Raw genomic sequence first — 27653 nt, 5'->3', positions numbered from 1 at the left:
ATGGGCAGACGCTAATAATTTGAGTATTCTAGCAGGGAATCGAACCTAGAACCAGGCGATCAGGAGTCGAACGCTCTAATCATTAGACTATGAAACCCCATTGAATGACTATAAGGTTAAAATTCAAATGATACTACCAAAAACAATTATCAACGAAATATTTCACTACATTTCTAACACTAACGACATTTATACTGTTGATACATTTATATTATTTACTTTACGAAAACGAAACTATATATCTGAAATTAAAACGATCCTACAAAAAGCATTTTTTCCCAACAAAATACCTTACTATTGTCAAACAGCATTTATATTCTGTGTACACATTTATATTAATTACATTATAGAAAAGAATAGAATGATTATATGCTTGAAGTTAACTCATCCAAAAAACAATTATCAATAAAATATCTTAATATTGTACACTGATTACATGTACTGTACACTTTGTATATTACCAATACACTAATGTCTGAAAATTGAATAAAAATATTGTATGTATGAAATTATTACATTGACCCCACAAAACCAATTTTTGCCAAGTCTAATACCATCTTTCAGAGACATTACTTTTAGTTTTATTACAAAGTAGAGCATTTATAGCATCTTATACGAGAACAATATAGAACTTCTTATTATGATAAAGTACATTTAACACAAATACGTTATTTAGATACAATATTTTTGTTCGTTACAAATTTTTAATACAAACTACTGCTGCTGTTGTGTTTTTACATTTACTGTCTTCGAGTTTATTTTTGTTTGTCGAATCTAACACTGAGGTTCACGACGGAGAGGAAGTGACTGTCCCAACCGAGAATCAACAATTCCAGGGAGTATAACTGCTATTTCTATAGACAGCCGACAAAAGGGCAAAGCTGCCCAAAACAAGTTTTTGAAAAAAAGGGAAAAAAGAAAGAAAATTAGAAAGAAAGAATCAGAGGCGACATTGGTTTTTAGCCTGAAGCGCTCATAAATCACTACCACGTGTCGCGAAGATTAGTAGGGCTAGAGGTTCCGACGGCTCTCAATTCCTTCAAAAAGACCTATCCATATACTATATCCCTTTGGGGATCTTTTCGTACATTTTGTACGATACGCATTTTTCATGGTACATTGCGTTATTTCTCTTCTATTTGAGCTTTTTCGTCCGTTTTTTTTTTTTTTTTTTTGTTTTTGTTTTTGTTTTTCAAGTCCAGATACATTGTAGAAGACATTACGTATGGTTTCAGACCGTCTTGCGTCCAGACATAGGAGGTGATGACGTCATAATTTTGAAATAGAAATTTTCCCTTATGAAGCATATGTTCATTATTTTTTGGCGAGCTTATTTTTTCACGTAGAAGATTGAAATTTTGCACAAATGTCCAGTCCACCGAGTGGTATTTACCAGATTTTTTGTTCCGATGTCAGTGCTAAAACAGGGGTGGGACCAGAGGGGCAAAGGGGTGAAAAAAGGGATATTTTTACCTCCAAAATCCGGTTTCTCGTCATTTTCCCGCCCCATATACATGATGGGGACACTTGAGTCATACCGTCTGAAAGGCAGTTCCATTCTGAAGAGAATGACAGTCGAATCATTATCCTAGGGTAATTAGGGACGTCTCAGGGATTTTTTTGAAAAATATACTTCTATATAGGAAAAAATGGGACATGGTGGGTATTTTTTTTTTTTTTTTTTTTTTTTTTTGCGGGCTTACTTTTGCACCTAGAAGATTGAAATTGTGCACAAACATTTAGCCCACCTAGTAGTATTTCTCAGATTTTTTTCAGATCTCTGCATTAAAACAGGGGGGGTCCAGAAGGGGAAAAAATTGAAAAAAGGGATTCTTAGACAAAAAAAATCCCATTTTTCATGATTTTCCCGCCTCACATACATGATGGAGACACGTGAGTCATACCGTCTGAAAGGCAGTTCCATTCTGAAGAGAATGACGGTCGAATTATTATTCTAGGGTAATTAGGGACGTCTCAGTGATTTTTTTTAAATATACTTCTGTATAGGGTAACATGGGGAATTTTCTGATTTTTTTTTTTTTTTTTTTTGGCGGGCTTATTTTTGCACCTAGAAGATTGAAATTGTGCACAAACATTCAGTCCACCGAGTAGCATTTAACAGATTTTTTTTCAGATTTCTGCGTTAAAACAGGGGGGGGGTCCAGAGGGGCTAAAAGTTGAAAAAAGGGAAATTTAGACCAAAAAAAATCCTTTTTTTCTGGAATTTCCCGCCTTAGATACATGATGGAGACATGTGAATGGTACCGCCTGAAAGGCAGTTCTATTCAGAAGAGAATATGGGCGACACATGTCCCTAGGGTAATTAGGGATGTCTCAGGAAATTTTTTCCCTGAGATCATAGTGTTTTGTGGTAATTTGGGGCATTGTGGGAATTTTTAATAAAATTTCTCCCGCCCTTACTATTCAAGATAGAAACTTGAAATTTGGCACACACATTCAGTATACCAAGTACTATTTATCAGATTTTTTTTTAGATGGCTACATTGACATAGGGGGGGGGGTCCAGGGGGACCAAAGTTCGGGGAAAAAATTTTTCCCTCCAAAATTTTCACTTTGACATTTTTTGCCGCTTCTGGTATATGGTATGAGCATGCAAGTGGTACCATTTGAAAGCCAGCTCTATTCTGAAGAGAATGAGGTATGAACCATGATCCTAGGATAAATAGTGACGATGCAGTAGCTGCTTGACTGAAAGTCTAAAAAATAGCCCAAAAAGCCAAGATCCCAAAAGGGATATACAGCAAAGTTGCCAAACTTACTGAAGAATATATTACAATTAATCTAACGCATGTAACGTAAATTGGAGACCGTGGTTGGATTTATATGGGTCTCGTGTATTTGTATTAAAAATTTCAAGTCATTACCTGCAATACTTTGTTAGAAATTACCATACTAAATTTTACATGTTATCAAATAGAGAGTTAGAAACCTAAGCGAAGGGGTATCAGATCTCCTTAAGTTTACTTACTTAAAATGATCTTCGGAAACAAATTTTTACTTTTTTTTTCCCCACTGCACCAATCATTTGCTTGCTCAGTGTCTTCTTCGCTAATAGCATGTAACCGTGCAGATGCTTCAATAGATGTTGATGCATTCACAACTCGTAGCACATTGTCGATAGTCACATAACACTTACTTTTTCAATCTACATTTTGAATTGCAGAAATCCGATTTTGGGGAAGTATGAAGTTAGTTCATGGTGACCCGTTATAGCCATAAAATCTTCGCCATTTTCCGAAAGCCCAAAGTGACTTCGTTGAATACCAATTACCGGTCGCACACTTACCCATTCTTGACTTTTTTTTTTTTTTTTTTTTCGAAAACTATCGAATTTAGTTCCTAGGAACAAAACAAAGAGTAATACCCGGAATTTGTACTTGCACTATACTCACGAATTCTTCTGCAGTTTTAATACAGTGTGTCTGTTTTTGCCTAAGGTTATGTCGCGTTGCCACGATCTTTACACACACCCTTCCCCCAACAGCGTCGCAGAGACCCTTGGCATGGCCGGTTTCAATCAAAATCCACTGTTTTATCGAACCTGTCTGCATCTCGGACATATGAAAGAGATTTTTAAAGTGGGATGCAGCACTATCAGAAATCATTGAAATGGTTTGGGAAATTGTAGACACTTATTTTCACGTATTGGAATCTTTTTCTACATTTTCGCTTTTCATCGAGTTTTTTTTCTTCTTTTTTTCTTTTTCTTTTTTTTTTCTTTTAATCTTGTCTATGACTATGAGTACATGAGCCGAGTCGTGTGTTTTGTCGTTGCTTATTACAACAAAAGTGTCAGTTGTTTCCTAATAATATACAACTGCCGTAAAGATGGAGATTTGGAGTAGGGCAGAGTAAGATATTATTTAGTGCGTCAACGACGCAGCCTTTTTGTAACCATGCAAAGATAGAACTTAACCATAAAAACATATCAAAGATAAAATCAACAATAATCAAACTAGAAATAAGTTAATTAAAATACAAGAAAAAAACATCCACATACGAGCTAAAATTAGATTGCATGCAAAATCTGAAGCTCTTCTAGAAATAGCAGCGGTCCAGCGAGGAAACGACTATCGTCACCAAGGAGCAAGTGCAGATCTTCGGAAAGCTTGTATCGTTGGCGATGCCGAGCCAGAGCAGGGCTGTCGACAAGAAGATGACGAATAGATAAAAGGTCTCCACAAGAAACACATTCTGGAACTGCATCTCAATGTACAAGATATACATGCGTTAAATGACTGTGTCCAATACGCAGTCGAATTAACACTATTTCTTCTCGACGAGACTGGCGGGAACTACAGGTCCAGACTCCGTGGCATAGTTTAATGACATGCAAGTTGTTGGTATGTGCAAGATCCCATTCCGATTGCCATTGTTGGAGAAGAAGAGATGTTAACACTGAGTAAAGATCAGTGCAAGGGAAGGGCGTCACGAGTCCAACACCTTGAAGAGCTGCATCTTTTGCCACAGAATCCGCCTGCTCATTACCAGGAATGCCAACATGGCTAGGAATCCAACAAAAGTGGATAAATGAGCCGGCACCAAGTGGAGATTTGCTCATTTTTTCAGTGATAACTCTGAATTTCACTTTGCAGAATAACAGTCCAGTTTACAGCAAAGTGCACATGCAGTAAAATAGAATTTGTATCTTGAAATTTTACACGATGCTTTTTGGTGGTAGCACTTAATTCTCTTTGGATTTTCTTGATGTAGTAATGAATTACAATTCTTACAATTAAACCACCAACGTATAATACAAAAACAGAAAGTGGCAGATTTTTTTTTTTTTTTTTTTTTTTTTTTTTTTTTTTTACGAGATTATTGCTTTCTGATATGGCATACGTAACACTTTCATTTTCATCAGGATCAATAATTAAAGACTCCACATTTACTTCTACTTAGGACATTCACCAATTCGTTGAAGAAGACAGCTATCATTTTCTACGGATCATACTACTAATGAAAATAGGTCACTCATAACAGCTTCAATACAGGCAGCAGCTAACTTAAAATCTGCACAATATATACACACACACCTCCCTCGCAAGTTGCGGACTGACCCACTTTGGTCGAATACTATAAAATTTTGAGTGACCTATTCTTATGCTGGGATTGTTCTGTAATATGACTAAAGCATTTTGGTGAAGGGCGATCAATATTTTATTGGTTTTGGCTCAAAATTTTGTAAACCTTGTTATATTAAATGCAAATAAAATTCAATCCCCAGTCTGGTGCTGTAGGTCATTCACACATGCAAAGAAATCAAGGAAGTCTCATAATAATTTAAAACTATGTCTAGTTAAAACATTCTTCTAAATAGGAAATATAAAAATATGTTACGTAGCAATGTATCAAGGAAATAATAACACTTCCTACTTCACGTTATGAAGTAAGTCTAAAAATGTAATGGTAAGCGGAAGAAATGACGCTACCAAAACTAGGAAGAAAAGGTAGGTGGACGAAAAAGAGTAGGGAACTAGAGAGAGTTCTGAAGTGACCGTCTAACTAGAAGGATCGACATCTCTAAAATCTTCACTCGTCAAAGTCTGGGTGAGTACAATGCTGGTTGCTATTTGATATCACACTTTATTATTCGACCTTGTCTCAAAATTCGTTTAATTCTTATCCTATCTTCAAAATTCATTATGACAGTTATTATAATTTTTCACGTAAGGCCTCAGCACCAGATTTGGGTAATATTCTGATCTGATACCTCTACTTTTATTTCTACATTTATAACCATCCATCTTAACTAATTATTTGCTCTACCTAAAATTAATGGTTAAGTTTGTCATAAGAAAACTTTTTCAAGTTGCCCCCATGCTATTATGGTTATTAATACATTGAGTTATGTGTGGATAAAATTGTATATGTCAACGTCCGGATTTTCGGTCCGATATGTTGGCATATGTTATGGTGGAATAAGCGCCGAATTTTGTGGCTAGCGCCCGTGTTAGAAACATGTTATAGAGCAATCTTCGGTTTAAAATATAGATATCGATCCCAAAGCCACACATATATGAGTGAGGAATTAAATCATGCAGAGAAAAATTACATGGGATATCAGATTTGTTATTATCCAGGATGGTGCTGATATATATGTTTGAATATGTGCATACCATTTCCTATAGAGAATTCTGTGGTAACTTACAACAAAGAAATATTACATATACATATAGATACGTTTTGTGTTCATGTTTGAGTTGTTTTTCATATGTCAGGCATTCTTAGAATATCGTATTGCAGTGCATTGAAACAGGAAATGCTTATGTAGACAATAGCGTGTGCGAAGGTTATCTTAAAAAACGAAGTTAGTTTCAGTACAGAAATCACCTTCAAGAATTAAATATTATTGTTATAAAACTTATGAACAGACGTAGGGTGAAGTTAAGATCAGACATGGCGACCCCTCTATCTCCCTCCCATAATGCTTCTCAATCTAGTTCTCAGTCTGGAACACCCAACCAAAATTCACGACCTATTGTAAATGTGTATAGCAATGCCTTTCCTTTTCCTAAATATGATCCGAAAGAAATGACTATTCAGCAATTCTTTTCTGCATTTGACGATACTATAAAGCTAAACAAATTATCCCCGGATGAGGCTAAAGATTTAGTAATTACGTGTTTTTCAGGAAAAGATAAAGAAAAATTACGTGTTTTTATACGTCGATTAAAGCCGTTGCAATCTTCAACAGCAAATGAAAATGCTAACAAAGAACAAGAAGAGACAAACGTCATCCTTGGAAATATGCAACCAGTGAAACACAGCATAATTGTGCAAGAAGATGTCTATATCTAAATTATCAAAATAACTTAAACAACATAATTAGTGAAATACATGAAAGAAAAGAGTAAATTAGAATATTTTTTTTTTTATTTCATCCCCTTTTCCCCTCTGTAAATACGGTATAAATTAGGTTATATGTTGGTGTGGTCTATTTGTACTAAATAGTATTCTTTGTGGGTGAGCGAGTATAAGGCGCTCTCCTAAAACTCAACCAAACCTTAAGCTAAAAGCTGCAAAATCGAGCTGCAGAAATATAGTTCAAACCTTCATTTTTTCGAACACTGAATACGATTTAGTACTCTTGTAACATTGCGTTGTCTCTTTCATCTATCTTTGGGGTAGAATAGGACGTCATTTCGATTCGGAATCCCCTCCCATTCCCCCCCCCCAGAAAAAAAATTCGTTAGAGACATTAGCTAAAACTGATATATATACATATTGCATTTTATATTAATTAATGTTATATTTTTCTGTATTAGTAAAGTACACAACCTATTATTTCATTTTCTCCTCATATGGATACTTTTTCGAATAAGTTGGAATCTTTAGCGCAGCAAATAGAACATATAACAGCAAATGCTTACACTCCATCTTTACAAATTTCTAATGACCCAGTGTCATTGCTATTAGTAATATCTATTACAAGTGCTGTACTGTCACCTCTCATTATCATATTTTTATCTATAAAATTATTTAAAATTAATAGGGAGTTATCGAATATAAATACGAAATTACATTTACATAATGAAGAGACTTTAAATGATTTTAAGCACGTGCAAACGAATAGTGTATGAAAGGTTTCCTTATACGAAAAATATTATTGCAAATGATGATAAAAACCTAGGTTATAGCCATTATATATTACTGAAGTAATCAAATAATAGTCATAACATGATTTGCAAAGCAAATCCAAAGACAGACTATTATTTTTTTTGAAAGAAAAATTCCAGTTTTGAATATCAATTTCTTGCAAAGCGAGACGAAGACATCAAACTGGAAAAAAAAAAAAAAAAGTGGTACACAAAAAGGTATTCGCAAAGCGAATTTTTGGAAGTGTGTATGCGCATATGAAACAAATATATTGTGTCTTATGTAATTATAAATCTATTCATTAAACTCCCATACTAAAATTATATAGTATTTTCTTCTGTTTTCCTTCATAGGCAAATAATCAAATTGAACTTCGCCATATTCTATATAATTATATTCACTGTCATTTCTCTCTTAATTTTCCTTATGTTAGCCATTTTTATTTACTTTCAATGCAGAAAATTTTCAGAAAATGTAATTCAACAACCACAACAGAAAATTTGTTCTATTCAAATCCCATCTTTACCTCAACTAGACCCTATATATGATGATATCTACTTCGAAAATGAACAAAATCAAAACATTCCTAATTTCTCTTCAGATAATATCTCTCTGCGTGTTCATGGCTTAAATTACATAGTTACTTATTCCAACTATACTTCAAATATTTCTCCTTAAGTCGAATTTGTGTCGTGTCAATCAAACCAGCATGCATGTACTCTAAGACATCCCCACAGTTTTGAAATTACAAATCACCAACCATTGACTTTAAAGAATATATTCAAGACGGCTATGTCGACATACCATACGCTAATAAATAATCATTCTTTACATCAAGACGATATTAACTACTAAATTCCATCAATATATTTTCCATGGACACTAAAATTTCAACAAGTGCAACGGAAGAGGACACTTTTGGATTCCTGCCATATCCACTGGAAATAGGATGAACCAGGAAATACTCGTCTAAACAGTCTCGTTTAAACAGACCGTAAATTTCTTTGATGTAACGCGTAAGAAAACGTTTCGATTTGTTCATTTTCGATTACTGTAATGACATCGCACTTATTGGACTTTGTCTAGAGCATTCCAAATTATCACTGAGGTAATAGTTCAAGCTGTTTATAGATCATCAGCATTTATTAAATGGCCGTTTCAAGTAAACTTAAAATTTGTGTGTTTCGTAATCATAATTTCCATTTCAGATTACTTCGGTTTAAGAAAACAGAGAAGAAGGGGAGGCTTATTTTACTATTCCAGAGAGCTTTTTTGATCAAAATAATAAAATAACCAGTCAGGAAAACCTTTTATTTTTCATTTAATTAATGTGAACCACAAACATCAAATTGTTGCACATTTATTGTTTCCAGTGTTGCCAACAGACATCAAAGTTAATGAAACTTTGCTAACTTCAAAAGGCTGTAGTTAATTCATGAAAGATTGGTCGAGAATGCTATTGGGTGTGTTTATTTTCATGTAAAGTTAAACCCCTAACAAAATATGGTGTTTTCACGAAAATGGCCCCCAAAATGGCGATTTTTGAAAATTTGACAATTTCTCGAATTTTTTGCGACGAAATGGTTGCACACAAGCGATACATTTTTTTTTTTTTTTTTTTTCGGAAAGCGGGTAACTAGATCTTACCAACCGTAAAACAGAATTTTAAAATTCGAACCGGAAGTGCTCGAAAAAAATAGCAAACTTCGACTTTTCAGATAAACTGACGTTTATTTGTTAATTTATGTACAAAAGATACGCATACGCAAACCAAACTATGATAGAATATAATATATGATAAAATATACGGCACTCAACAAAGTAAACGGGAGTTTCCTACGGCTATCAGGAGAGAACCTACTATCTGGATAGTACCCCGACATACAAAACAATCTGGTTGGTTGAACTGAAGAAGGAGCGGGGAGCTGTGTGACAAATTACAGGTTAAAAGCCTGTGTCTACATATAAAACAGTAATAAGACCGACAATTATATAGAGTAATGAAACGTGGGCAGTCACAACGGTCTAGGAAAAGAAGAAAGAAGTGGCAGAGATGAGAATGTAATTACGGATGTGTGACGTGACGAGGAAAATAGAGTAAGGAACGATTATATAAGAAGACTGTTAAGGTGAGACCCTTGAATAAAAATTTTCAAGAATAGGGCTGAGATGTCTGAGATATGTAGAACGAAGAAAAGGTGATTATGTGTGAAAATGAATTGAAAAGCAATGAAAAGTTGGAAAATAGCAGGAAGAAGGAAGAGGGAAAGACTCAAGATGAGATGGAAAGAAAAGATACGAGGATGGTTTGGAAAGTTCGAGGTTGACTAGGAAGGAAGCAATTATTTTATGTATGTATACATTAGCTGTGTAGCTATATCTGTTGGTTAGTGACTATGTAAAATTTCATTTCTTTATTGTTTCAGATGAGGAGTTCCATAATACTTCCATAACACTAGTGACATCATACCTGTCCCATTCACGGATGTTAGGTGACTGGTAATGTGTTATTCGTTCTTCCCACATCAACTGATAAAAAGAATAACTGTACACACAGAACCGTAACTTATCTGAGAATGTAACATTTGCCCAATTCTCCACGTCCCAATCACGATGGTACGGCAGTGGGTGGGGATATTAGAACACACTTAATGGACTTCCGCGCATACAACTCGACACTATTGAATCGTCGGACATACGAACACCTGACGTCCCGGCAAATTCACTAGCAATTTACGCAGGAATGGCGCCTCTGTTCCTTTCGGCCAATTTGCCAATGTAACGATCCTGTCGAGCTGTTGTACTCCTACCACCATACATGTGTACAGCCGTTCCTCTGGTCACAGTCACTTTCTTCACAATACTTTGTGCTACTTCCATCAGACGTGCAACCTCTGTAATACTTTGACCTGCCTCAAGACGACCAACAGTACTTCTCCGATCATAATCACTAAGATGAACTGATTGTGCCATTTCCCAACAGACCAATTATCTTGCACTGCAGTATTGTACTCACAAAAGTGGCTGTTGTAATGCTTGGCTGTGTCTTTAGAGTGACCCAGTCTAGTGTTTGTTCGTGAGCAGATAACTTCACATAGCCTGGTTGCCTCTCCTCTTGGATGCAATGGCTGACTAGTGCCCTCTACTGATATATTTATGCCACTACATACCCACGAAACCGCGTTCTCAAAACTTATAAATGAAAATGTGTTTCACCCCTAGCAATTATCAACCACTGTATGTATGAACTGCAGAATGGACCGGTAGTGTTTTGGTTTAATATGGTATTTCAGAAAAGTACAAAAATTAATTTGGTAGACTGAATTACACCCAATTGTGTTTATTCAATTAATAGAACAACTGGTCTACTCTGTAGATGAAAATTCACATCACTGTAGTTGTAGTTTCCCTTGCTATTATCCATATTTCTGAACTCGATTTACTTGTATTTTTCCCTAAACACTGCTTCCATAGTCATTTCCTGCACTGAAAAATGCATCGCCTTGGCTGCAGAGAACGCTTTATTCGCACGAATTCACAGCATATTGGGATCATTCGCATTTTTTCGTTGGTCTTCACCAGGGGCGTAAATAAAGGCCCCGCAGACCCCGCATTGCGGGGGAGCCTCAAGCCATAAGAGGCCCCCAAATCATGAGGTGGAAAGTAGGGGAGGGGCCCCACTCCACACCTTCTGAGGGAGGGCCTCCAAGCCTTTAGTTACGCCACTGGTCTTCACAATTTGCACGTACCAACTAGTGAAATAGAGACACTAAAATTTATTTACATGTGCCGGGAAACTCGCATTTGCAATGAGATTCAATGGAGGAGATTCATATTCTGCTAAGAAGCTAGCACTTTTATGAGAGACAAAATAATACTTTTGGGGTTGATAACACTGAGCTATAAATCTATAGATATTATATTAGAAACGCTATTGTCAATTCTACAATACGTTTGTTGAAATTATACTCTACCTGAGAAATTCCGAACAGTCCTGTTGTCGCCCAACTTCAAACCACGGAGGACGAGAAATACGAAGAAACTCGGATGGATGGTAAGTGCCTCGTTGAGTGAACGCCAGGAAGGCAAACAATACTTGTAGTTTGGAAAGCAGCTGTTGCGCAGGTGAAGGTGTAGCTTGCAACACAGACGAACAAAATCTACAGAAAATTATATTCCACATGAAATTTCATACTATTATTAAAATAAAGGATATACACAAATAAAGAAGCAAATTCATTTAGTAAGTCACTGTACTTGTTTCATACAGTTACCGTTTCAATAGACGTTACCACCTTCTTCAGTTCATGCATTTTCATGCAACTATTATTCACATCCTCAACCCGTATGTGTATTTCATTTTCACTGTAAATTCCGATTCCTATCCTAGAGTAATATGTAACGAACAGATTCTATCGACTGTTACAGTCTATTTATTAAGTATTATTTTATTCCTGTTTCATTTGTTCATTGTTTCTCATTTTGTTATTTGCGCTGTGTCAAAATATTGTCAATCTGCACTTTTCTTAATGGATGATATTATTATTTAATTCATAAACACTGACAACTATTTTGTTCTTATCAATTATTATATTTGGCCGGAATATTCTAACTCTACATTGAATTTTCTAGAAATTTTTCTTCCTTTGTACATGAATGACTTTTAAAATTGCCCATTAACCCCTTTAGTACCAGTGACATCCATGTGGATAATCGCATTAATCGTGGAGATGATGAAATTTGTTAGTGGATGCAAGGCAAGACTTTATTCTACTATTTCTCATTAGGTGACAGATCCTTACTGACAGAAATGGTAAAAATATGTTGTCTCAGTAAATGGCAGGCGTAAGGGAGCATTCAATTACAACATAGATGTGTTTGTTTCGGCGATAAACAATGAGCAACTTCGAGATCGCAAAAGACTTTGTCTCCGATCTCCGGTCAGTGTTGCCAACCTGAAGCAGCATAAAATCCTTTCAGAATATCATAATTTCTCTTTTTCAGTCCCAATGTTCCACAATGCAAATAACTGTTTTTATCAGTAATGTGAATCTCCCCTCAAGCGCGCACAATAACTATGCCCTATATAACGGTCTAAACAGTCTTTTAACAGTAAATAAAAACTGGTATTACAGCACACACATAGGAAAATGATGCTTGGGACGCAAGGGGTTACAGATCACTGATGTAACGATCGAGAAAGACAGATCTACTATGCTATTTATTGTATTTACTCTTCTTTTTTCTCTGTATTTCTTCTATTTTTTCTCTATTTGTAAACTGAATATCGGTGTAAAAATGCTTCAATTTTACGGATGTTACTAAAGATGTTCTGACAGTAACTGAAATTTAAATTTGTAAGATATAAATAATAATCTGAAGGAACATCGAAAACTTAGATAAAATTTCGGTCAAGATTTTATGCTATCTTTCATGAAGAGAAGATAAATTGGTTGTTGAAGAATAGGAGTTGGTCGAAATCTTATTATCCAGTCGTGCTGCCAACACTTAACGGGAAAAAGTGGCTAAAATTAGTATCTAAAAATGGCCAGGAATGGCTAGAGAGAAAGCAAGCTTCCGCGCTGAGACAAAGCTAAACAAATTCGGTTCCTATAATAACATAAAATTAAAACAAAACTCCCGTAACAAAAATAAATATTATTCATCTGCTTCTTCTTCAGGTAGAGGCGAAGCATTTTTCTCTCTCAGTTCCTTCTACCGAGCTGCTTTTGTTTTAACTATTTGCAAAACTGTGTCTGAAATTTCTCATAGAAAATAACGTTTTCGTACATGGTGCAACCCATATCTCACTCTTAAAATTGAAGAAAGGCTTTCGTTTTCAATCTTTTTTTTTTATTTATTATTATTATTATTATTATTATTTTACCTAGTTGAATACAGGCTTTACTTCCGAGTTTGAATATGGAAGCATTAAAATGAAAAATAGTTTTTAAAAAAATAAAAATAGCTAACGAAATTAATTCTGAAAATGGACTCTACCCTCCAGCATCTGTGTACTGGTTTACTTCTTGCAAAAAGTCTTCAGTTGAAGACTTATTCACCCATTTCATGAAATTTATGTTTGCCACTGATAATATCTTAAAATCACGAAGTGAAAACTAAAGCTAAGTCAGTAAAAAATTGTTTCACTGACTTCAAGCTGGATTTTCGCAACGCATTTAACGAGCTTCGCCGGGACTCCATGCTCACTACAGTGTTGAATGAATTTCTTCAATCTATCAATATGTTTACCAATGTTACGCTCAACCCAGTGATCTATTTTTAGGTTCAGACACTATTTCGTCCCAGAGAGGAGTATAATAAGGTGATCCCCTGGGCCCAGCACTTTTTGCTATAACCATTCATTCCTTAGTGAAATCAATCAACACTGAATTAAACATTTGGTATTTGGATGATGGAACTATCGCTGATGAACCTAAAGTAGTTCTTTCAACTCTAGCACAAATAAATCAGAAGGCATCTGCACTTGACCTATATTTAAATTTTTCAAAATGTGAAGTTGGTTTTCTTGGGTCAGACGAAGCCAAGTTCGACCTATTATTTAAAAAAATTGACGAAACTGTCCCAGGAATACGTCTCCTAATGAACCAGGATTCTTGTCTTCTAGGCGCCGCTCTCACAAAGGAAGCTTTTACCAATGTCCTGTTAAGCAAAATATCGAAGTTAGAATATTTTTTGTCTCAACTCGCCTCGATTTCTGTCCATGCAGCTTTCTTTCTTCTACGTGCCTCTTTGTCGATCCCTCGTTTAAACTACTTCTTACGATGCTTTTCTTCTTGCAATGACACTCCACTACTGGAGAAATATGATCATATCCTTAAAATGGGTCTGGAGTCAATTTTAAACTGCTCCTTAAGCGACGTATCCTGGATTCAAGCATCCTTACCTGTGAGATTAGGGGGTCTTGGTATTCGGCGATCCGTGGATATGGCGATTCCTTCCTTTTTAGCGTCCTACCACGGATCTCTTCGTTTAGTCAAGGTTCTTCTTCCGCAAGGTTACCCTCTGGACCCAGATGGCACAGTTCAAGAATTCTCTACCAAATGGAAAAATTTAACAGATATATATCTTCCAGAAATTAACAAAATAGGTTCAAAATAGGTTCTCAGGCATCTTGGTACACACCAATTGCAGCGCATTTTCATGAACTTCTCTTACAGTCAGTTATTGCTCCAGAGGATAAAGCCAGGATTCGTGCTGCCTCATCCCTACATGCTGGGGCATGGCTGAATGCAATACCCTCCCCACCATTAGGTCTTCATATGACTAATGAGGCATTTCGAATCTCTGTCGCCTTAAGATTAGGTGCAGATATTTGTGAGCCACATCGCTGTCCAGCTTGCGGGGATCAAGTTAACCAACGTGGCCTGCATAGCCTTTCATGCATGAAGAGCATGGGTAGACACGCTAGACACTCCTCTGTCAATGATATCGTTTTACGATCCCTTACCACAGCTGGAATTCCTTCAATACGTGAACCTTCAGGATGTTGTCGTTCAGATGGTAAACGACCTGATGGCATGACATTAGTTCCTTGGTTGAAAGGCAAATCACTAGTATGGGACTTGACGTATTCAGATACATTTGCCCATTCAAGTCTCTCTTTAGCTGTTATGAAAGCTGGAGCTGTTGTTAGTCGTAGAGAAGTAGAAAAGCAAAGAAAATATAACGACCTCCTTGATAAATTTATTTTTGCTCCAACTGCCATCGAGACTAGTGGTGCTTGGAATCGGCAAGCCTTGATTTTATTAGATTAGTAGGCAGAAGCATTTCTGTCGTTACTGGAGATATTCGTTCAACATCTTTCCTAATTCAACGCATATCTATTGCTACCCAACGTGGTAACGTGTCGTCGGTTCTTGGCACCTTACCACATGGAAAAGAACTAGATGAGGTGTTTCTTCTCTAACACAAAGGACAACACTGAACATTTATACAACTGGACGGCATACTATACAAATAAGGTGTAATATCATTGGATGACGTAGAAAAGCAGACAGTAACACTAGATATGATGCCGTTGATATGTGGTTTTCTACCCCTTCCTTTGGTTCGACTATCGAAATATATTTCCTGTTGATTGTTTCACTGATTTTAAATCCTCATTGACATTCTGAGGGATGTGTATATTATTAGGAAGTCTATTCTGAATTTCTTTAACGAGTTTTACTAAAACTTACACATCTTTCCCGAATATTTTCCTTACTGGTAACTTATAGTTTTTACGCTCATTCTCTACTGTGTAAACAAGATATGGAAAGGGATCAATATGACCATAATGCTAACTTTCACAGAGTGAGATCTAGCAGGCTTAGCACTTAGAGGACGAATCAAACTTCAGAAAATAGTAAAACGACCCAAAGAATATACCAAAAAGTGGCTAAACTCAGAAAATGGCTAGAAATGACTAAAAGCAAAAAGCATATGGCTAGAAAAGCCACTAGTGGCTTTTCAGAAAATGTGTGGTTAGCCAAGTTCTCAAAATGGCCATATCTAGTCACAAAGTGGCTAAATTGGCAACCCTGTTATCCAGTTTCTGAAGGTAGACACGGTGAAGTTTGTCATCTGATAACTCAAGTAATTTATTTTTTTCATTCTCTTAGCTTTCATGGAGCTGACTATGAAAGTTAAGAAATAAAAATAAGATTTGTACCTAACAATCGACGGTAGAAGATTCAATATGTTTGTTATTGCTATACCGGTATATCCACATGCAGTGGCGTATTTAGGATATTGTTTCAGGGGGTATGCTCAACACGGGGAAGCAGGGGGCAATTGCCCACCTGAGTTTGAGAATTAAATATATTTTAATCGATTGTCTACTAATATACTAGGAAAAAACGTGAAAGTCGTATGTTGGTGTAGGATCTTACCCCCCCCCTCCCCAAGGCAAATCTGCAATGACGCTTCTCCAAATACACGTTGAATATTTGTAATCTCATTTCAACTTCAACTGGTTTCAGTTTAGAATAAAATGGAAATAATTCAGTTTTATCTGTGTACGTTTTTACCTGAAAGAAAATGTTGAGACCAGTTGAAGCTGAAATATAACTGATTGCAGTTTTAATGGCAAGAATTGCAGAGTGGTGAATTTTGTGAGATATGATACAAAAATTTAACAGTTAATCTAACCTTTCATTCTGTTGATAGAAGAAAAAAGGAAGCATCCTTTTGGCCTACCTAATTTCCCGGGCTACTTATTCCCCCCTCTTGATTTTCTTTAATTCAAACATTTACCTTTCTTTATAACTGAACGATGTAAATATTCCATTGCTATAATAATTAAAGTCCCAGTATGTTGATATCTGTGCAAGTTGGTGTGGAACGCCAGTTTCACTTATCAGCTCCTCTTAGTTTTGGTGTTACTGACGACGGCCGACTTGAATCACAACTAACAATGGTCGAAAGTATGATAGGAGAAACGAAAGAAAGTAACAACTAAGAATAAGAAACAGAAGAATAGAATGGACGAAAGGAAGAAAAAAAAAACGCGGTTCTTACATGGAATGAAATTTGACAAAATACAGTATTATTTCTGAACAAAGAGCATAAAAAAAATGGAAAATCAATGAAATTCTTAGATACGGTAAGAAGGATTATTGTTGTACGTGGAAGGCGAAAAACTAACCAATTTATTTCTGCGGGGGGAGGGAGCTTGAGTCCGGTAGCCCCCTTCCTAAATACGCCACAGACCACATGTATAATCATCTGATTTGCAATTCATTCCTACATCTGCTTTTACAGAAATATAAACTATGCAATCAATATAATTTTGAAGATAGGTCTCTTATAGCTGTGCAATTGGGGAAATGACAATTATTATGGTATCTTCGATAAAGATTTACTAATAATACTATGACTGTTCGTGATGAATATGAAACGATATGGTAGCTATTTAAATATTGTTTTATTATAATGGTTGAATAATGATACTATTAATTTTAATGAGCATGTGACGTTATTAATCTGTCACTGTAGAGGCTGAAATGTTCCATACCACCAATGCGAATTTATTTATCAAGTTACAGGATTTTTGCAATCAGAATATTGATCTAATGTTGATTTCTTGTTCAGTAGAATTTTACTTTCTTTAGACAGCGTTGCCAAGTTATATGAATCTTGTAGCTGTCATAAAAAAATCTTGAAATCCTACAATATTTCTCCATGTAAACATCAGTCTTGAAAGGGACATGCAACATTTTTTTTTTTAATCTTCAGGGTGTCTACTAAAATCCCAAAATGAAATTTCATGACTTTTTCGTGACCTTTTTCTTTCCCAAACCATAAAAATTAGTAACATTCTCAAGAGCGAATTTGAGTGCGAATTGGGCCAAATTTTCATGCATGCGATAGAAGCGTGCTTTGTCTGCCATTTGGTAGCGTCTAGAGCCGAAAATAGAAATTTTTTGGTGGTGATTTTTGACGTTTTATAGAACAAAACTTTCCGGTCTATACCACATTTCTCCAGATAAAAAAAAAAAATCGTGGCCTAAAAGCTAAATTTCGTGACTTTTTCTTCACTTTCGTGACCGTTTTCTGATTTCGTGACTTTTTCATGACTTTCGTGACCGATAAACACCCTGATCTTTCAAGGAGCCAAACCATGTACAACTTTCTGGGTCGTCTTGCTTGCTAGCTGCTATCGCACTCCAGCTGACAAAGAAAAAAGAGAACAGTTTCGCCGCTTCCGAAACAACGGATTCTTTTGCACAGGGAGGGGAATCGCGCCAAAATACACGTTCCTAATGAGGAGGTTCACTATTTGTCCACTAGAGTGCAGTGCTGCATGGATCGATATATCTTTCTTGCTTTCAGAAAGTTGTAATATGTAGACAGTAAATAAAAAGATCGGGTTGCAATATTTTTTTAATAACAGCTACAAGACGCATGTAAAGTGGCAATGCGGCTTTAGGCTTGGTGTACACGATCTGTTCAATTTAGTCTTGTATCAAATACTTCTTATTACAGGGGAAAATACATTACTTACGATTATTAGATTAGAACATGTGTTTCTAATGTTGTTATTTAATTTGAAGTTATTTACGTTAAGTTGAATGTTATTGGGATTACGTGAACTCTCATTTATTCTCTGAGAGCCACCCTCATCGTTTTTCCGTTCGTCGTCGTCTGATGCGATCCTGAAATTGTTTTCTTGGTCTTCCAGTCTCTCAACCTTGCTTGCCAGAGACGCTGTTTGTGAAATGAGGAGACGAAGTAGCAATAGAAATCGTGTAAATAACTTGATATTTATTTTTTCCTATTACCGTATTTACGCGATTCTAAGACGCACTTTTTTTTATCGTTTTCTTTTTTTCCCCTCCAAAATCAATGTGAGTCTTGGATTTTAGTTATGCAAATTTAGACCAGATTGGATGGAGTTTTGCCAAAAATTGCTAATCCCGTTAGTCACAATTCTGTAAAGAATGTGTATTTTGTGTGTACGAACTGAATGCAGAACTAAAATCGTGTATTTTACGCGAAATAAAAACCCTTTAAAATTAGCCCGCAAACCAGTGGCAAATGAAAAAAGAAAAGATGAATTATTCTTGTGAATTTACGACAGCAGAGACTGTTTCGTGGCTGGTGTCTTCCTCTGTTTAAAGAGCTCAAACAAGTGAGTCACACATCCTGAAGCACGCCAACTGATAACAAAATATGCCGCAAATCAGGAAGGTGGAGGCACGAACAGGTTTCGAAGGGAGGGGGATGGCGCGGGTGAGTGAGTTTGGGAATGACAAGCTGTTTCCCCGCAGATTTACAGGTGCAGTTTTAAAGTACCAGCAGATGCACATGAATATTAGTGTGGAACGAAAAAATCAAATTTTCGAGTGTCGAATTCTAATAGGGCTCAAAAGTTGCGTATTTGCATGCTAATCAATGAAAAAAAAAAAAAAAATCACACTTTGGATCTTCAGCTCGCGCAAACCACCTAAGTTTGAAAAAATAACCAAAACCACCAAAATTTACCTTTACGCAAGAAATATACAGATTGCTTTGTCATTTCTATAGCGTCTAAGTACTTTATTTTAGTTGTGTGAAGTTATGTTTGTTAATAATTCGTTAATTAGACTGTTTACACGAACTGAAGATCCAAAGTGTGATTTTTTCGTTATTTTTCCATTGATTAGCAAGCAAATACGGAACTTTTGAGCCCTACTAGAATTCGATACTCAAAAATTTGATTTTTTCGCTCCACCCTAATAAATATACCTTAAATTCCAGCAGTAAGTTAAACATTTCATTATTTTTCCATAACATTATTTGTTTTCCCATGTTTATTAACTTTCTTTTTCGTGCTTTAAAATCAATGCAGTGTAGTTTTTTTTTTTTTTTTTTTTTTTTTTTTTTTTTTTTTTTTTTTTTTTTGAAAAGGGTACATCTTCAGGGTGTATACTAAAATTCCAAAATGAAATTTCGTGACTTTTTTTTAATACCAAATCATAAAATATTGTAACATTCTCAAGAGCGAATTTGGGTGCGAACTAAGTTGAATTTTCATGCGTGCGATAGAAGCGTGCTTTGGTTGTGATTTTATAGCGTCTAAAGCCGACCATAGACATTTTTGGTGGTGAATTTTGACGTTTTATACAACAAAAATTTCGTCTGTACTTATATTTGTATAGATTTAAAAAATTGTGATCCAAAAGCTAAATTTCGTGACTTTTTCTTGACTTTCATGACCGTTTTCTGATTTCGTAACTTTTTCATGACTTTCGTGACCGATAGACACCCTGGTCTTACATTCGATTTTTTTTGTTTTTTCAATTTTTCCTTCAAAAATTAGGGGTGCATCTTACATTTGCGTAAATACAGTATCTTTACTGTGCCTAAATAAATTTAGTAATCATCACGTTTACATTCAGTTTACAAGTGAGAGATTTAATTACGTGAAATGGAAGGATGTGAATGGAATAATTTAAAGGAATCACAACTGAATAATAATTCACAACTGAAATGAAGAAAAGAGACATGTAAACGATGTGAATAATAGTTGGACGAAGATCCGTTGACTCAAGAAGGTAGTAACATCAATTGAAAGGATATCAGTATACAACAAGGAAGGCGATGCAGCAGGGTGTACTCGTTCTCTTTATCATCATATACTCTTAATCTGATACACACGAATTTAATAGACAATGTATTCTTGTAATCATATTTGATATTCGTTTGTATATTTTCTGTATTTCGAACCTTGTCTGTGCTTATTCATGTTACATTTGGTCAAGTAACATTAGAAAAGAATATATAGAATTAAGAATAAAGTTTAAAAAGTCTGAAAGTAATAGATCATGTACTGACAATTATTATTAGTTACACATACGAGGGTGATTCAGAAAGTAATGCCTCCAAGCCCACTACTTGGCCAATATTACTGCAAACATTCTGAACTGTTTATCATTAATGCACTGATGTTCAAGCTATAGAATGCCACTTGTTTCACCTTCCTATCTCTTCTCGTTCCAGAGCAATGAAGCAATCCAGTGGTGACATCCGGTTGAAACAGCGGGCTATCATTGAATTTCTGACTGCGGAAGGTTTGGGCCCACGAATATTCATCGCCAGTGTCGAGTCCTGGATACACCATTACGATCCGAAAACGAAGCGTCAGTCGATGGCGTACCGCCACACATCCCCTCCTCCGCCCAGCTGGCAAAATGACATTCTGCCTCATCCTGCCTATAGTCCGGATCTTGCACCCTGCGACTTCTGCTCTTCCTCAAACTTAAGGATCACCATAAGGTCCAACGTTACAGTTATGACGCGAAGGTGGAAGCATCAATTGGGCAATGGTGTCGCACAATTCTTCGCCGACGTCATGAAAAACCTTGTTTCGCGTTAGCGCAAGTGTGTTGCCCGTAATGGGGACTATGTTGAAAAATGATGCCACCATTTGTAGCTGACATTGCAAGCTTTCCACTGATAATTGTATCGATGCTATCTGTTAAACACAAGTAAAGGTATCAAACTTGGAGGCATTACTTTCTGAATCACTTTTGTAGTTTCTGAAAAAGATAGGAATCTGCAACATGACCTTATTCTCCACTCTTTAATGTTTACTGTCACACCATCATTATTAACAATTACGCGTTTGTTTAATAAGATATTTAATTTAATGAGACGCATATTCAACACTCATTAGAAAGTACCTCAAAAGCACCTAAAATAACCTAATTATGAACATTTCAACAAAAAGTTACTGCATTCCTCAGCACGTACTTTCTCAGGAAATAACGTTATCTTCTTCCGAATAACAGTATTTTTCTTACTTTTATTAATGATTGATTGATTGAATTGAGTTTTACGACACGTTCAGCAGCGAGGCTATATGAGACGTGGATCTACTGATTAACGTGGAATCCGAACCACATAAGCTCCCGCCGGGAATCGAACCCGGGTCTCCCGCGCCAAAGGTGACTTTTATTAATGCTCTTCCCTTTTAGCTAAAATTCTTCTTCCTGAGCCCGAACATGCTATGTTATGTAGCTGATTAATAATAATTACATAAATATTGCTTTTTAGTCTCGCTTGTTTCACTTATATTTATTTAACCCCATTAATAAAGTAGCTGGTCGAAGGAAAGTGTTAACACTAATTAGATCTCTAACAATCCTCGAGAACCTGAGACATACTTGTTTGATGTCTTTTACGTATTCATTTTCATCATATTTCTAATACAAAGAAATAAGCATTTTGCCTAGCATCCGCTTTCTACTTAACTATTAACAAGTATAACAAGGAAAAGGCATTCCACAGATCTTGAGGTTAGTTGAGAACTAGAAGACCATGTTTACTTTAGACAAGTTTTTGCTTTCAGCATTTTTCGCTGATTGCAGTCTTTTGAGCCTTGTAACCGGAAATGAAATGCTGCTACAAATAAAATAGGATCTTAATATTCACAGTATGTCAGAAAAGTAACGAAACTTTTTTTTTCCTTTACAGATAACCACTAGTTCCATCTATTGAAGCAACATATCATCAGAAAGCTGGATATCTGCTGAACAAAACGAGACCACAATCATGAGAACCGATTAACAGAGTGTCAAGTTATAGCAAGAAAAGTTGGCGTACTTGGTGCACAATGGAGTACAAAAACACAATGGAGCAAACAGCCAATAAATTTCGTTTCAAACTAGGCAGAACATTTACACAAACATTGGAAATAATGAAACAAGTATACGGTGATAAGTGTTTAACTCGTACACGTGTATTCGAGTAATATATGCGATTCCGGGACGGTTGTTGAGCCCTTTGAAGAGGACCCAAAGCCAGGCAGACCGAAAAACAAAAATCGCGATTAGTTAGTGGAACAAGTACGTGAAATGATCGCCCATGATGCGAATTCGACTATGAGATAAATGGCAGAAGAATCCTAGGTCGTTGGTTTCACAGTGATGCTGCGATTCAGAATGCAGACAGTGAGTACTTCGACCTGAATACGACGAAAGGCATGATTCACGAAATTTTGACAAAAGGATTTAAAGAAACAGAAAGTCTGTGCTCGATTTGTTCCGCACACCATGTCACAGAACCATCGCAGTTCATGACTTTTTGGCTAAGAAACAAATCTGTGTGCTTCCACATCCTCTGTATTCGCCTGAATTATCGCCATGTGACTATTTCCTATTCCCAAAATTAAAATTAGTCATGAGAGGAACATTTTATGACAATGTTCCACATGTTCAGTCTGGGGTCATTGAAGTGATTCCGAAAAAGGACATTAAAACCTCTAAGCTAGCACTGGTTGAACGTACCCAGCGCTGTATTGATGCATGCGGAAGGTATGTATTTTGAATAAAAAGGACTACAGTTGGTAAAATACCTGATTCGTTTTGTTTAGTTTAAAAAGTTCCGTTATTTTTCCGACATACTGTGTATCAATGATTATTCAATCCATTATAGCCTTAAATAGATCACAATCCTAAATCACTGTATATGAATACTAAAGCTTTCACTTACTTTGGTGTCATGAACAGCGCTTGCAAAATACTATTCATATAACAAGTATTGCCAAGGTTATGTAGTCCAACATGACCTGTCTGCGATCGTATCCAAGTTGATGTCTCATCTACAAGTTTCGTTTCCAGTGGCTCTTCAATATTCGAGTCGCTCCACTTCGTCGCTGATAACCATTGTTGAATTTCGTTGTCTGATGGACGTGGAAAGTCCTAAAAGAGAAACAAAAGATACCTTACATATTCCCTTACCTATCACCTGTATATATTAAAAAAAAAAAAAAAAAATGCAATCTTTCAGTTTAACGTCCTACAATTTATGCCCTTTAGGCTAAAGGAGATCGATCTATCATCTGTAGAAGTGGACACCACCCTATCACTGGTGGAAGTCTGAAGTTGGTGCAACCACTCACCTGAGAAAGGAATCACATTTTATGATGAAATATATCCTTCCATGTGTTACCACTTAAATAAAATTCACAATATTTTCATTACGCCCATAACATCATTCTTTCTAAAGAACAATTCAATTACAATGAAACTCCTGTAAGTTAGACACCTGCGGTTCCTTCAAAAACTGTCCAAGTTAAAGGTCTTTACTACAGCGAAATTAAATTACAGCTAATTTTAGAGTTTTTCTGTAATATCTTCAAAACAAATAAAAATATTCGAAAAGCAGACACGTAGTGAACTAGACAATACGATTTTGCATGTGATACCGTTATCATCACATCTATCTGCTATTGCTTTTCGAATATTTTTATTTGTTTTGATGATAATAAAAGTATTCGAAAAGCAGAAACGTAGTGAACTAGACAATACGATTTTGCATGTGATACCGTTATCATCACATCTATCTGCTATTGCTTTAAGAATATTTTTATTTGTTTTGAAGATATTACAGAAAAACTCTGAAATTAGCGGTAGTTTAATTTCGATGTAGTGAAGGCCCTTAAAGCGCTGCCCAAGATAAAGGGGGAATGTTTGAACCACAGCCATTTCACGGAATAAACAATACTACACTACTGTATGCCATCAATACACTATATTATGTGCAGAATAGATCTTCCATATCATGTTGCTGTTAATATTCGATATTGTCGATTTTGAAACACGAAATTCATCTGCTAGTTTCTTACAGCTGTCATTCGCATTCAAGCGATCGATTGCCTGTTTCTTTTCTTCCAATGTCAGTTCGTTCAGCATTTGCTTATTCATTTTCACAATTACAAGATTCTCCTGACGCTGACCGTAACACTTGCAATACTGTAACAACCAACTTTTAATTCTCAGTATGTACAGAATGAGGAATGTTTTGCTGACCACTCTGTCAACCCCGTTTCATGGGGTTTCATTATTATTTTCTCATGCAAATAAGCAATCTGCTCCTTCACCTATCACCTCTTCTCGAAATTCCAACAATTTTCTTTCGTGAGGCCGCGGTGGCTCAGTGGCAGAGCGTTCACCTCTGGTGCATGAGGTCTTTGGTTCGATCCCAGCTTGCGCCAAGTGAGTTTTGTGGTGGACAACTACCGTATGCGTGGGTTTTCTCGAGGTCCTTCCGTTTCCTACCATTTTCTTCATTCCACCATTTCATTCATTTCTCATTATCATTGTCTCCTTTAGCCTAGCCGGCATAACCGTGGGAAGTAAAACTTTAAAAAGAAAGATGAAGAATCTTATCTCGCGAATCATTAGAGCATAACTTGTAGTCAATGGGTGATTCACTCTTCTTGACCTTTGTGGTGTCGCTTTTAAGTGTCCAACTTTCTTTCAAATTTGTGTCCAAGATGCAAGATACAGGTGTGTCCAGGTTACAAATGCTTTTAATAAATAGAAATAAATACGGGATTTTTATTATTATTATATTATTATTATTATTATTATTATTATTATTATTATTATTATTATTATTATTATTATTATTATTATTATTATTATTATTAAGTGCAAAAGTTAGAGGAGTTTCCTTGTACCTTCTACTTTCAAAATCCTTTTTGTTTTAGTAAGACTACTTGAAACTCTAATATAAATGCAACTTGACACTGGGAACGCACTTTTGTTCTAAGTTCCATTAAAAAAAATCAAACTGGAATAATATTTTTCCATATCAATAATAAACAGCACCCGAATATTTACCACAAATTTTTGCTTCCTTTTCTTACATTATAAGCTTAAAATGAGATTATTTTACCCTATTTTAGTTTAAGTAAGACACATTTGTCATAACGTAACATTATTTTCCTTTTTAAGTTTTTGGTCATACTTCGTCATAGTTACACCATATTTTACTTCTTTTTGAGTCATTACTTACTAGGGGTCTTGCACTCCCCTGATTTTTTTCGGGGGGATGAGTATTTCATTCCTATCAGAGATATGCGGGACTCAGAAGATAATGCCTTCTCAGCAGCTAGTGAGATAATGTTTGGAAGCTTCAATAGACGGATCCCAATCTTTTTACATTTTACTTTTAAACCAATAAACTGAACAAGGTTCCTACAATTTCATGTTTCACTTTGGATAAATACATCTTCCATTGTATTCACAAAATTATATTACAAGGATGGATCAGTAACTATATACAAAACTCACAGCAACTTATATACAAAAAAGTGTAATACACATTACACCAAAAAAATACAGAAAGTAGAAGTTCGTATTAAAGCTACTTCTGAACACAGCTGCCAAACCTCTCAACACATTTCTCCCATTGTGGCCCGTTTCAAAATACTTTGTTCAAAGAAGTTTATCTTTAAAGTAATGTAACCAAGTTGTGCACAACCGATTTCACTTCATCATCGGAGTTGCAGTGTTGGTCGGCCAAGAATTTCTTCATCAGGTCAAAAGGATGATAGTCTGAAGATACCAAATCAGAACTGTACGGCGCGTGTTCGAGCATTTTCCACTCACATTTCTCGGAGGAGTTTCACATTTCCAGTAATAACGTACGGGTATTTGTGACAAATCGCACAACAACAACTTTACCAATATTTCACACGATTCGCCATTCATAGTGGTCCACCATCCAACAGTAGAAAACAATGCATATCACAGAATAGTCACTACTACCGTTCACGCAAATTGAGTCATCATGAATTTCATCTTCAATGGGGTATTCGTATGTTTCCATTCCATGCATGCCTCTTTGTTTCAGGTGCGTAGTGGTGCACCCAAAACTCGTGACCTGTAACGACACCTTCCTCACAGAAGCCTGTCTTTCTTCAGTATACCATGCCAGGTGGTCCAGACATGTCATCATTCGTTTCCCCTGTTGGTCGTTTCTGAGACTCTCTGGCATCCACTTTACGAAATTCTATTTATCATGCATCACACATCATACACTGTACCGTACGAAATGTGGAATATCTTGGAAAATGTTCGAAAATGGATTCGCTAGTCATTACGAATAGCCTCTTCAATGGCCGTGAAATTCTTCTCGCTTGATGCTATTATTGGATGCTCGGAACGTCACAAATCCGCAAGGTTCACATGACTTTTCAAAAAACTTGCACCAATTGAAGATGTTGCTATGATTCATACAGTCTTCCCCATACATAAAAACCACTGCTCTGTGAATTTCACTCCGGTTTTGACCTTGTGCCCACAAAACACTAACTACACCTCTCTGCTCTTCACAAGTAGACGACTCCAACACGTACCATCTTTGATCAGTAGTTCATGGTTCTACCACAAGAGGTACACTTGATTAAATAGCTGCCGACTGCAGTGCAAATGTCAAGGTACTTCTCTCTCAAAGATCAGTATAATAACGAGTGAAAGAAAAATACTTATTTATTGATTCACTCTCGTGGACATTTCCTGTTCGTGGTTCTATTCCGGGCAACGCGTGTTTGTGATGTTCTTGGGCTTTCTCGTTTCCTCACAGACGCTCATTCCATTCAATTATTTCACAATAATTCATTTTCATTAATCATCCGTCACCTTTAGCCTAAAAGACGTCAAACTGAAAATTCCATTTCATTTACAAACTTCCTTCTTCTTTTTTTAAATACTTTTTTAAAGTTCATAATTTTTCTTTCACAATTAAGATAATAAATC

At 36.0% G+C, this 27653-nt stretch overlaps 1 protein-coding gene across 2 annotated transcripts in view; it reads right to left on the bottom strand.

Annotated features, from left to right (window-relative positions):
* LOC145662287 (ubiquitin carboxyl-terminal hydrolase 35-like) overlaps nucleotides 1-27653 on the bottom strand; it is a 75312-nt gene that overhangs the window by 11955 nt on the left and 35704 nt on the right. For both annotated transcript variants that reach the window (XM_081727696.1, XM_081727695.1), the window contains 2 exons: nucleotides 23599-23807; nucleotides 11595-11780 (listed from right to left, as the gene is read on the bottom strand). In XM_081727696.1, the coding sequence (XP_081583822.1) occupies nucleotides 11595-11780; nucleotides 23599-23807 (395 nt within the window). The remainder of the gene's footprint in view (nucleotides 1-11594; nucleotides 11781-23598; nucleotides 23808-27653) is intronic.

Source organism: Thermobia domestica, chromosome 10 (genome assembly GCF_964235325.1).
Source record: "Thermobia domestica chromosome 10, izTheDome1.hap1.1, whole genome shotgun sequence".
NCBI lineage: Eukaryota > Metazoa > Arthropoda > Insecta > Zygentoma > Lepismatidae > Thermobia > Thermobia domestica.
Note: the sequence above shows the minus strand (reverse complement) of the source record. Positions and strands in the feature narration are given on the sequence as shown.